General features: G+C 37.7%; 1 protein-coding gene across 3 annotated transcripts in view; it reads right to left on the bottom strand.

Moving 5' to 3' along the window:
• LOC139684862 (oncostatin-M-specific receptor subunit beta-like) overlaps positions 1-13,169 on the bottom strand; it is a 31,856-nt gene that overhangs the window by 8,065 nt on the left and 10,622 nt on the right. The window contains exons 3-15 of one of the 3 annotated variants that reach the window (XM_071581228.1): positions 12,553-12,719; positions 11,654-11,713; positions 10,749-10,908; positions 8,965-9,246; positions 8,272-8,401; positions 6,886-7,043; positions 5,383-5,519; positions 3,983-4,142; positions 3,384-3,460; positions 2,753-2,975; positions 2,022-2,204; positions 794-895; positions 197-376 (exon numbers count right to left, since the gene is read on the bottom strand). In XM_071581228.1, coding sequence (XP_071437329.1) covers positions 197-376; positions 794-895; positions 2,022-2,204; positions 2,753-2,975; positions 3,384-3,460; positions 3,983-4,142; positions 5,383-5,519; positions 6,886-7,043; positions 8,272-8,401; positions 8,965-9,246; positions 10,749-10,908; positions 11,654-11,713; positions 12,553-12,719 — 2,019 coding nt within the window. The remainder of the gene's footprint in view (positions 1-196; positions 377-793; positions 896-2,021; positions 2,205-2,752; positions 2,976-3,383; positions 3,461-3,982; positions 4,143-5,382; positions 5,520-6,885; positions 7,044-8,271; positions 8,402-8,964; positions 9,247-10,748; positions 10,909-11,653; positions 11,714-12,552; positions 12,720-13,169) is intronic. The other 2 variants (XM_071581230.1, XM_071581229.1) reach the window with 2 other exon arrangements.

Genomic DNA, 13,169 nt, shown 5'->3' with positions numbered 1-13,169 from the left:
TAAAGCTACAGCCCACTTCTGCCTGTCAGCACCTCAAGCATAGAGAGGAATCAAAAGCAGCAGGTGTTGAAATCTGTAGAGGGCGAAATGAGCCATCCTGACTGCCTAATGTGAACCTTCCAAGATCCTGCAGTATCAGCCACAGTCTTTCACCTCTATCAATGACACAAATTCCCAAACTGCAGAGCTCAGTTACCTGAAAGAATGTGCTTTTTAGATCCCTTCAAAGTGCAGTTCTCCTGTACTGGTGAGACATAGATGTGGTAGCCTTTTACAAAACCAGACTGTGACTCATTTGTGAGATAAGAATCCCAAGACAGTGTTACTGTGTTGAAAGTCAGTTCAATTTTGTCCACAATAGGGTCATGAAGAGGAGCTGAACCAAAAGAAATTCAAGTTAAGCTTGCAGTTATTCTTCAAGAACATTTATATTCACACTGGAAAAATCTGCACTCCCATACCATGTTTATATCTTACTTGTATTTAAAAGTTGAATGAAACACTGTAAACTTCACGGGGCCTTCATGCATCCACATTATACACAAACCAGTGACTGATAATCACAGCTTTCTTTACCTCTTCTAATAAATATGGGCTTGACCTGGACACTGCACTGACCAAATATCCTTTATGCAGGGCCTGTATATTGATATACCACTTTTAAATGCTTCACTGATAGTATAGAAAGAACACAGAAAATGAAATTTTACGTAGCTGTGGAAGGAACAAATTCTTCTATGTGTGACAGATCAATTTAGCAAATAAAAAATCCCTAAGTATGTTGCCAACTTACGTAGCTCTTTGAGATAACCGGTCTTCTTTTCCAGTAAGGAGGCTCTATTAGCAAGAGATCCATAGATGTGGAAGTTGTATCTCTCCCCCGGAACAAAAACAGCTAGAAAATAGTCAAACTGATTACAAAAATACGTTATGGTACTTAACTACTTTCTACAAAATTCAGTAGTCTATTAGAAATCTTCTCTATATGCTATTGTGTTATTAGCAACTGAAGGAGACACAGGACAAGTCAATTTGAGGTGTGCATAATGCAAATTAAACACATTTATCTGTCTGAAAGAGAGAATTGGAGGTGGGGTTTATATATTGAGTAAAATATTCAAGGTGGCTACACAATAGACTTTGAATGCATCAGAGAGTAAGACATTCATTTACCTTTCTGGCACAGAAAAACATCATGTTTTGGACTATTCAATGGAGACACACATCCATGCATCAGGATTGCGTATTATCCTCACTGACATCTACTCCATTCACATTAACCAAATGCAAACCACTGAAGAACTGGACAATCCTCTTCCCATATGTTACCACACTCTCCTTTATAAAGAGTGTACCTTTCCATGTGTTTGTGTGAATTTCAGTCCAGTTTCTCTATTGCACATTGAAGTATGTTTGGTCAAATTTTGTTTGAACATGTTTCATTCCAACATGAACCCTAAGTCTGAGAGACTCCAGGAAGGCTAAAGTCTTGCACTTGTGGAAGTATATCAGAGCAACTTTCACACAGGCTGCCACTGGAATAAAAAACATGCACCTGGTCCTAAGTAAGGACAGGAGGTGAGACACATCATTTGCTGCACACTGACAGCACTAAACCAGTGTGTGTGTTAAATTCCCTGAGTCTAAACTTCTGATCCATGTTACACTTAGGGCAGAGCTACATTTTGGATCTCTTCTGCTAAAAGATTTTTAACTCCTTCATTAACCTCACCATCCTCCTTCAAGATGTTACTACAAGCCACTCAGAAGAGGCTTTTCCAAAATACTGTGCTGACCTTCCTAAAATGCTATGCTGATTTCCAAGGCTTAATGGTGGAGGAACATTTGTGGTGTCTAATTAATTTGGTAGGCAAAACATGGTGCCACATGCCTTTGAAGAATTACACCTCCACTGCACAGACTTCGATACTCCATATGATTTGCTTCCTAAATTCAAACAATGCCTACAGTATGAAGGACTGCTACACAGAAATGAGAAAGAAAATTTGTTTGGCTTTCACCTGACTTGATCACAGCACTGGAAATGTTGGGCCCAAATCTCTTCCACTGCAAATCACAAGGCTGCAACTTTGGAAAGTTACACCAATCGATAATGTAGCTGTCATATATACATCTGGGCTCCCAGGAAATAAAAATGCCATCATCTGTACCATTAACCTGTTCTTCCTTAAGCTCTTCAGTGCCTAGAATGAACAAAGCAGAATACCTGTTATTTTCCTGCATGAAACTTCAGATTCATAAACAAAGATCAATATAGTTTCTGTGCTAAACTTCTAAAAACAATAATAAAAGAGTTGCATTACTTAACTATATGACACATGGGCTCTTTCACATGCTGATCTCTTCATATACCAAAACCATGCTCAGAAACCCTCCTGCAAGTGACTACATACTCATAAAAATCCTCAGCTGCAGAAACCTGCCAAGTCAGAGTCACAAGAGGCCAATCACACACATTTCCCAGCAAGCACTGTCTGAACCTTCAAGGCACCTGTGGCAGGTCTGAGGCTCTAATTTTAGGCTAAATGTGTTTTGCCTTGTGAAGACTCTTTGTGCACTTAAGCTTAACATACAAAACCTGTAGGTGAAAGTACACTAATAATTTTCAGATAGCAGTGATATGAGTTAAAGGCCAGGTTAATTTGTTGTGCAAGATGATAAATTATGACTTCAGTTAAAATAGGTAGAAATAAAACTCTAATAATGGAAATCTAATTGAAAATACTCATACTGTTATCTGTGGCTTTAGAGATGATCAATACTGAAGGAAGTGAAAAATTAACATTGTTCTTTGCCATGATACTGATTCTGTAGGAATGGTTATCAATGAAAATCCTTGTGCTATTGTAGACTGATGAAAAGGAGATGCTTTCAGGCTTAAAGCCATCTTCTATTTTTTCCCAGGTTACTTCATATGAAATAATTCTTCCATTTGCTCGAAAACCCGCTGCTTTCTGGGAAAAAAAAGTTATGAAGAGAATAATAACTTAATAAATTTTGCTGAAAAAATATGAGAGGAGCATTTAGGACTTTAAATGACCAACAGGATACATTGTTTCTGTAAGAATATAAATACTTGTTTCCATACATGCCTACTCACACTGGTTGAAATGGAAATGCAGAAATCTCAGTAATGGGATTTGTCTTGTAATAATACTTAAAAAAATATGTCTGAAATGCCATCACAGCACACTATCACAGCTACATAGTTCTATGTTATATATAATATCTGTCTTAGATTCATAAAAGACATTTTCATACTGAATTGCTATTAAGTACACACAAACTTGTTAAAGTTCATGGAAAAAATTTCCAACCCCTTAATGAAGGATTTTGTTTCTATTTCTGTAGTGATGTCTCACCTTCCAGAACAACGTCACATTCCTTCCCCCCAGAACTGGTGTAATTTCTCTCCACATGTCCAGTTTCCCTGATGGAGCTGCAATAAACGTAGCACACAAAAAAAAGATGCTCTAGGTGAAGAAAGGATAGACAGTTTAGACAGTTCAACTGCTTCATCCCATTCAAAGAAATTCCACTTCCATCATCTCTTTTCTCCTACCACTGCCAGACCTTGGCAAACCATTACCCTTTAAGATCTTTTCCTCTTCATTCTTTTTTTGAATTAAGGTCTGGTTAATTTCCCTAGAAAATCTTTGCTTGCAGTTCCCAGATGCTTATTCCCACACCTGTACCATTCTCCAGGCCTCACAGAGCACTGTAACTCCATCCTCCCCATCATCTGGATTTCCCACTGCCTGCACTGGATGAAATATCAGAGACTAGCAGGTAGGATCAGAGCTATTTAAGAAGTCACCTTCTTGAAATTTGCCTAGTGTGCTTCTCTTTCTTGCATGCAACACGCTTTAGCTACACAGCAGAATATTAACAACAAATAGCAAAGAGAGGCGGCAAGCAAAGAATATCCCTCAAACTTCTCTTCGCCATCGGCTGGACATACTTGCTTCCTCTGTTCTGATGGTCTGGGCTTCGCTCCACTCACTCCACCTCCAAAAATGCTTTGCTGCCCCACAGCGAACCCTCGCTGTGTATTCTGTGTATGGCTGCAGCCCACCCACAGTGATGCTCCTGTGAGGGGAATGCATGTCTGAACTATTATGCTGCAATATAGAAACAGAACAGTCAGAGCTCAGTTCAGCCTTGTCAGCAAGATGTTTTTGTCTTAAAAATATAATTCTTCCTCCAGATCTCACAATAGCCCGTTACGCTTGACCTCAGAAAGATAATCAGGAGACAACTATTAAAAAAATTTTAAAAATATATAAATGCATGAGATCAAAAGACTGGGAGATACCAAAATAGGTCTGGAAGTCAACTTTGTCTAACTGTCCAAGTAGGAGTTACTCACAGTCCTCCACATGAGTAATCTTTTCATCAAGGAGGGAATTTACTGAGATCTTGCCCTCACAGAGTCTGAGGCTATTACTTTATGTAAGCAGGATGTCGTTCCAGATCTATGCAGAGCGATCTAGAGCTTTCTTTTCTTTCCATTTCTCCCTCAACCTTTTCCCCTGCTCCCTCCTAAGGGGCAGAGTGAGTTCTGCTAAGAGATAAGAAGTGAGTATGCTTTTAAGCCCCTCCTCTAAACTGTCTCCTGCAATGGCCACATTTGATCTAACAGCTCCTAAGCAATAAGTACACAGCTTGATCACAACCTTCACTATGCCTTTTTAATGTGCTAGAAGCAAGCTGCCTTTCTAGGAAATGGACTACATAGAAGTCTCATTGTTTGTAAAAGATGAAGAACAAGAAAAGAAATCTACCCAAATAACCTTCAAGAAGATGAAAGAGGATGGGGAAAAAAAACTGTTCTGGGGTTCCCTCTCTAGAAACCAGACACATTTCCATTAAGTACAGTCCATAGTACACAGAAAGATCATGGAGTAATATAAAACAAAATCTTCAACACAGCTCTCCCCCACTTGTGTGTATGATATGAGCAATAAAAACATAACAAAACAAGATCAGCATAACATTATACAACATTATATACACAATATCTATTATGTAAGATTACAATTGTAAGGCCTGTAAGTGTTTTCATTTACTTCAACAAATCTCAGAACCCAACTTAGCAGGGCACAGAGCCACATATGCAAATCATTCACACCATGCACTGCATCCAGACTACAGGCACTGTTGGAACTGTGAATTAGTGCCAGCGTTGGCTGCCCACATGGACCACATAGTCAGAGTGGAGCCTGGGAAAAAACAGCTCCAGAAAACCGACACACCAGCCTGCTTACAAGATTTACAGTATATATCTATTGCTGGTGAATTATTTTTTCACATCAGAAGGATTCTCACAGTGTAATTCTGTATGAAATTCAGGTTTCATACCAGTTCAACTTTCCCATGTGGATGGAGAATTTCAGTCTGACAAAGGAGTTCAATTCCATTGTTTTGATAATTCCAATGTAATGTGATTTCTGTCTCCGTGCATTCTTCCCACACGTGGAAAGGTGCAGTGGGATAAACTGCCAATGGAAAATCTGAGTTAGGTCTTGTAAAGCATAAAATATATACAAAAGTATTTTAAGGTATTTTAGCTGAGCAGTAAATGCAAATAAAAATACATATTTTTCTCTTACTCTAAAAGAAACAGATATAAACCAGGAAACATTAATTTCAGAATGTAAATATAAGTATAAAAGATTAAAGAAAAAAATCCTTGTGCTGATTCAGAAATATTCCAAAACCTCATGGACAAAAGCAAAAGACATTTATTTTAAATCCAGTAAAATTCTCTAAATCAAGACCTGGCAGAAGCTCCTGATGTAAGGTGGTAATATTTGCCACATTTCCACACCCCAGAATCCAGTCTCTTCACCAGAAATTTTATTCTCAGCTCTAGCACTGGCTTCTGCCAGTCATTACCCTCTGGTAAACAGTGACAGTGCGACTTCTTCCAAAACATTTCTGAGACACTTTACCTCTATGCAAGCAGTATTCAGTAAGAGAGGTCATTCTCAAACTCTCCCATATTATCAGTATAATCGTGAAGAATAAGACATGCCAATGTAATGGAATGGTATGCTTACAGCTTTGGCCATTAACCTAAAACTTATTGAATTACATTACTCCATGAAATACAATTTGAGGACTTTCAGACTCAAAGGAGCTTGTGTTTGATACAGAAATTCTGGGTACCGTATGCAAATTGGAAACAATGGATTTCCATCTTCCTTTACTTGCTGACATCCTTTAAGTAAGGAAAATTCTACTGTAAATATTTGCAGGAGCAGAAAAAACATAAAGGACTTCAAATCACTATTAGAGAAAGTAAATTTGTCATATATATATTATTTTTTTAACTTGCAACAATCATAAGGGCTGGAAAAAGGATATTGTAATAAAATTTTAATGTACTTAGCACCTTGAATTTGTCTTCTTCCTTTACAGTAGCACAGCAGATGGTACTGTCCCACATTAGGACCATCACTTCTTTTCTGGCAATAGCTGTATATACCTGTATCACAGATCATACCAATTCCCAAGTAGCCTACACAGATATTTTCCTTAAATTCCTCATTTTATATCCTTGCATCATGTTGCTTTCTGTACTATGAACCAGCTGCATGCAGCAAAGCAGCAGATCTTGTAGCATTAAGGGGTCATTTCAGTAATCAAATCTGACCTATTGAAGCTGTTTTATACCATTAATACAACTTTCCAAAACTGAAACTGAAGAGAAAGCATATAACTATAGCACAGGGACAGACAACTAACAAAACAGAGAAGTTAAAAATCAAGGCCTTCCATATTTTAAACTGGGGCACTCAAGTTATCAAGCTCAGAAGAAGCAGCAAAAAGCTCTCAACAAAGACATCAAAAAGACCTTACTTCTGTGATTTACATTAAAAGCATCCACGGCAGTTTTCTTTCCCAGTGGGTTTTCCACAGTCACTGTGACATTCCAGATTCTCTGCTGGCCTATATCCCAAGAACATGAGCACTGCTTGGAACAACTTGGTGTGCACAGAATCATTTTCTGGGAAAGCCTACCAAAGAAAGGGATGGGTGGGACAGGGGCAAAGGGTGAAAAAGACATTTTTCCATAATGTACAATCAACATAGATGTTGAAAATTTTGCTGTCCAACCAGAATGAACCATTATAAAAAAATAAGGTTGATGGGGAATATAAGAGGCCACCCAGTTCTTTCCCTTACCCTGAAGTAGGATGAATATAGCTATTCTTAGAAGAAATTTTTCTTCAAAGTCTAAGTTTGTCTTTTTATGATACAGCTAGATTTCTTGCAGTGATTTCCTTATGGAAATTCTAAAGCAGGGACTAATTTGCCAAGACTTAAACCATTTAGACATCTACTATTATGCTTTTAAACAAAGCTGTAAATTCAAGTGTACCTTCCAACCTTCCATTTTTAAATCACCATTATAATACCTTAATAGAGGAGACTTTATGGTATGTGCAATGATGGCCTGTCTTATGCTGAGATCTTTTGATTAAAGTTTGCTGTGTCAGCTCCCCTTTCTCTGAGGTGCTGGTGTATAGCCTCTCTCCTCATGTGAGGGCTGTGTCTGATTTGCCACAGCTGTGTAACCTTGACTCAAAGTACTAAGAAAGAACTGTGAGAAAGTCTTCAGACATATCTTAAAAAAAAAAAAGTAGAGAAGCCGGCTGAAATTACAGAAATTATAGACACAAGTAGGATTTTTGAGAGGATTGTCAGTGCTTCAAGGACTCAGGAAGGAAAACACCAGCACATAAACATATAAAATCCCAAAGAAAAAGAACTGGGGAGGGTAATCAGGCTAGCTGGGCCTTAGCTGGGGAATTATCAGTTTGAGTCAGCATTAATGTCAATTGACTGTTAGCACATTAATATTCGGCCTACCAGCTGATTAAATCTAGTTATCTGTTCTGTGTGTACCCAATAATTATGTTACACTTTTAAGTTACCTATATACCGATTTCAGGGTGTCTTTGTACCCACTGGAAGATTGCCAAACAAGTTAACCCAAAAAAATGGGTAGAACAAGCTTCATCAGGCAGAACTTGGACTAAAGTTGACTGACAATTTTATATAGCTAGTCTAAATCAAAGCAGTTCCGTATTGCTCAAGCTTTGTCAAATAAGTGATAAATGAGATGTAAATAGGCAGGCAGCTAATTACAACAAAGATAAAAATTATTCCACGTATTTTAAAGGAAAGAAGGTGACTGTTCTATACAGCACATACCAGAGTTAATATAACAATGAGACTTACTTATCAGACAAGGTATATTTTGGTGAATACTTTTCATAGAGATAGGTGTCTCCTCCTTGGCTCCAAGTACATGTTACTATTCTCATGTCCTGAGTTTGGCAGGAAAAATCTTTAGGTGTATCAGGTGCTCCTTGTCAGAGGAAATAACCAAAAATGCATCAAGAGCATGGCAGCCAAGGCAAAAGCCACCAACTTTTTTAATATATTAACAAGCTAGAAATAATGGATAAGTAGAAAGTCTGGTTTACTAAAGTTGTTACTGAAATTACCTTATCCAATTACCAGATTGCAGAGATAGTCAGAATAATACCATAAATTAATAGCAGTCCAAAGACTTTTACTTGTTATCTTTCGTTACATTTATGCATTCATCAATTCAATCTGTTTCTTATCTGTAAAAATTCCTACTAGCCTTCAAAAAGGGGACGGTGCTGAGTTTTACCACAGGCACACAGACAATGAAGCTGAATCCTAAGTGGGTAGGTATATTTAAGAATCAATCACCCATCCTAGGATCAATTAATGAGATTAATCTGAACATGTTTGATGCTATCCTTTAATGCTTGCAATACATAAGTTTACAAATCTGAAGTCAGATATTAACAGAGATCAGCTGTACAAGACAGGATCATGACAACTTACATTCTTGTCTTAATAACAGGAAAATAGAACTGTAATAATGTGTTCACTTACTACCCACAAGGAAAATTGAATGAGCTAAGCACTGATCTTCATTGCAAGGCTCTTTACAGTAGACATGGATGTGAGGTGCTTTGTGATGTGTCACACCTTCCACAGTGAGAAACCCGAGTCGACCGTTCATGTGAATGAAAGCACGAACAGCAGGGAGTACAGAGAATTCCTTAATGATTTGATCTTTCCTTCCAATGCAACAAAAAGTGGTATCAGAGCCTTCTTCTAAAATTTTTTCATTTGGAAATATTTGAGGTCCGCTGCTATTTGAAGTGTCCAGGTCTGAAAATTAACATATGAAAAAACATTTCAAAATCTGCTCAGGGCAGCAACCTTCAACCAGAACACATAGCTAAGCATTTATACAAGAAATCATCTATGTTTTATTATCCATTTATGGACTTCCATTTAGTATTCTTTCCCATAGAGAGATGAACCTCACATGTTATAATTTCTCTTAAACTTATGAATATGTAACTTGGTCCAACAAGCTACCCAAGTGATTAGATCCATCTCACCAGCTTTCACTTGGAAGGAAAAAAAAGACTGTACAGTCAAGAACTGTATTTGCAGAGGAACATCACCTCCTGCCCCTACGCCCAGGCTCATGCTAACAAACAAAATGCCTGCTCTGGAAGACTATGAATAGGGGGCTAGACAAAGATCATGTTCTGAAGCTCATGCAGAGCTTGACTAAGAGTCATTAGTGACTGAATCAGATTGGTAAGGAGACATTCAACTTGGAACAAGATTTCCATGGCATTCAAGTCTGGATTGCTTGCTGGATGCAAAAAATAGTGGAATTTAAGTGCATCAGTCTTTTACACATCTATTCTCAAGAAACTGAACCAAAAATCTCATGATGTCTAGAGTTACTGCCTTTCAGAGAGCTCTAAATCAGTTCTGTAACGCAGGTTCAGTTTGTGACCAAGAAATAGTATTTTTGAACATTATCCAATTTCAACTGCAAAAATAAAATCTCCAAGACTGAGGTTAGTGAGACAGAAAGGGACTCTTGAATCCTATTTCCCATTATATTAGGACAGGGAGATGAACAATTTAAGTGTCATAATGCAAGTATAGAGATGCTGCTTCTACCATGATGTATCTTATCTCAACTAAAAGTCCTTGCTGCTCCAAATGAGAATAGTTTCATTATAAAATCACTGTAGGAATTTTGTCTAAAGCAGTTACATATTCCATTTAAATAAAATTCCCTGGAAATCGAACTATTCCAGTAAGACCCAGTAATCTGGAAAAAAAAGTATTTTCTCATTTTGTTAATTACATTATTGGTTACTCTCACAGAATTCATAAAAAGTTCATTCCAAGTGACATAAGGAGCTGAATTGCTCCTTTCTCTCTGTTTCTGTAATACAAATAAAGCTATGAAACCAGACAAAAGCAACACTTGCATGAGATCATGTAGCCATAGCTATGCACTTCCCTCCTCTCCCCAAGTCTGGGGCAGGGCTGTGTCTGGCCTGGTAACAGGCTACACTGCAGCCTATCCAAGATCCCAAGCCACTCCAAGTGCTCTGAAACATCTGGCTTACTATTTTAGGAAGATAATCTGTAAATTCTAACAATGGCTGAAGCACTACTGTTATTGTCAGCAAAAAATAAGGAATTGGTTAATACTGAGAGATTAATGAGCTCAGAATAAATTCTTGACTTGATACCACCTCTCCTGAACTTTCACAATTACAGGCACTGGTGAATTACAAACTAACTTTGTACAAGAAAAAAATAAAATCAATATTGCAAAATCTTGTTTTGCTTACCCAATACAGTTTCCCACAGACTCCACTGACTCCAGATTTTTGATGTTTCTGCTTTGCTCCTGATTCTCACTGTATGTGACACACACTCCAAAGGTAAGTCTGAATCCCATCTCCAATGAAAAGGCTTTCCTAACTTATCAAGTGTGACATTATGAAATTCCTACAAAGACCAGTAAGGCAAAGTATTGAAAACACAGCAATGTGTAGACACTTTGGAAATGCAATCAAAAGTAGTGAGAGAGAGAACACTCAAATGAGGAAAATGCTCTTGAAAAATGAAACTCTGAAATCCCACTTGCTACCTGTGATCTCACACTAAGTAATTAATAGCTAATTTGCTACTTACAGATCTGTATTAGCAGTAGCAGAGTGACTGATGCACTGACATATTTGTGAGTCAAGCCTTACTTCTCATGACATGAATTTGCTCTCAGAGACTTTCAGTAGGTTATTGTGCCTGATATTACATGAGTAGCAGCATGCACAGTTGCTGCTGCCTACAAGTGCATCCTGGGTTACACATTCCCATGGTGGAGTCACCATCCCTGGAGTGATTTAAAAGATTTGTAGATTCAGCATTTAGGCACATGGTTTAGTGGTGGACTTGGTAGTGTCAGGTTAATGGTTGGACTTGATGATCTTACAGACTTTTTCCAACTGTAAGATTCTACAATTCTATATATTTTTGCACTTCTTAAAGTAACCATACCAGATTTTCATCATATAGATTGTATGGGTTGTACCAAAGCTCTGGCTCACACTGACCTCTAGAGAACTGCTGTCTAGTACTGCTTTTCATCAGCAAAACCTGCACTTTCATATTACACTTCTAGAAAAAATCTACAATCAGTTCAAATTTTAATTTCAGAGTTGTAGCTCTATGAAGTCACTGCTTTGGAACTTACATAGGCTGTCCACGTTTTGGTGCAAGTCGACCCACAGAGTTTCTTTATTGGTACACATTCCTCAGAAAAACACAGAAGGAAATATATTTCTGTGGGGTAGTGACATCCAAAGTAGCCTGTTTGTTTTCCTTGTCATGTTTATTACAAGTAACAGAAACTCTTACTTCCTTCCAGCAAGTTAGTTATGAGTTTGTTGAAGGACACTCCAAAAAACATAAAACTTAATTGTTTGTAGCTATATGGCCACAGTTATTGATTTCAGCATTAGACGTACTCACAGGGTGTTAAAAGACCTATCTAACATATCAAAGTAGTAAAAATCTTCAGAACTGAATAGAGCTCATCTGCAATAAATATGTGGTTCTTCAAACTTTTAGACAAATACTACTAGTCAGGCTGATCAGAGTAAGCTGTGATTCTTAACAGTGCATATCTTATTTTACAGATCAGTCACTTCAGATAAAATATGCCCTTCTCTGTTTTATGTGTTTTCTCACAAATAACAATGTTAAATGAACCAGTGCAGTTTTCCAGTTTTATTAAGTTTTAATCCATGCCTTTCATATTCTTCCACACTTTAGTGAACAGATGACTCACAAAAGGTAATCACAATACGACCAAAACAAACGTTTCATTGCCAAAAGATTTTGTCAAACTCAAAAGGTAAGAGAATTTTCTTCAGAGACTTGTCAAACTGAAGTCATTGGGAAAACATCCAGAACGGGCCTAAGCCTATGACTTGGGTGATCTCCTCCTCTTCAGAAAATTCGGCTGGTTTAGGTGTTAAAGAAAACTACCAGGACAGGGACTTTGCAAAGAGACATCACTACTTATTTCCTTTCCTTTAGCTTCCTTTATACTGTAAAGGACTAGTGTACTTCTTTTCAAGGAACACTTACTGTCCACACAGTCTTATTAGTGTCATCTGTTTGACTGACTTGTATTTCAAAAGACATTGCCAGCTTAGCATCATGTGCTGACTTGACAACATCCCATTCCACCAGCAGCCGCTGAAGAGCCAAATCCTTGGAAACATTGAGGTATGTTACTGGAAACACAGCAGATTCTAGGAGACCAAAAAGGACACAAAAATACTATTGGTTACCTAAGATACAAAGTTAATCTGAAACAATAGGGCTTAGAGGAAAGATGGCATAAACGAAAGAGATCAAGACATGCTGCTGATAATAAAAACAAAGATAATCTTTCATTTTAAGGAATCAGCAGGCTAAAATGAGGTTCCCGAATCTGCTCAGTAGCCCTCCCACCATGACATCTGAAATGCTATTTAATTTCCTTATGCCCTCAATTTACTAGATTTTTTTAGGGAGTATGATCCTTCCTTTCATATTCTTATGAAGAGGAATAGTATGTATTAATAGGGACTAGATTCCAAGAAACCCCAGTCCCAGAAAGCCTTCTTATCACTAGGACAGAAACTCTAGCCTCAGTTTTGATCTCTGACATAATTCAGATTCAGCTAGTTAATGCAAATCAAGTATTAGAAGAGGTTAGA

The sequence above is a fragment of the Pithys albifrons genome, chromosome Z (genome assembly GCF_047495875.1).
Source record: "Pithys albifrons albifrons isolate INPA30051 chromosome Z, PitAlb_v1, whole genome shotgun sequence".
Taxonomy (NCBI): Eukaryota; Metazoa; Chordata; class Aves; order Passeriformes; family Thamnophilidae; genus Pithys; species Pithys albifrons.
Note: the sequence above shows the minus strand (reverse complement) of the source record. Positions and strands in the feature narration are given on the sequence as shown.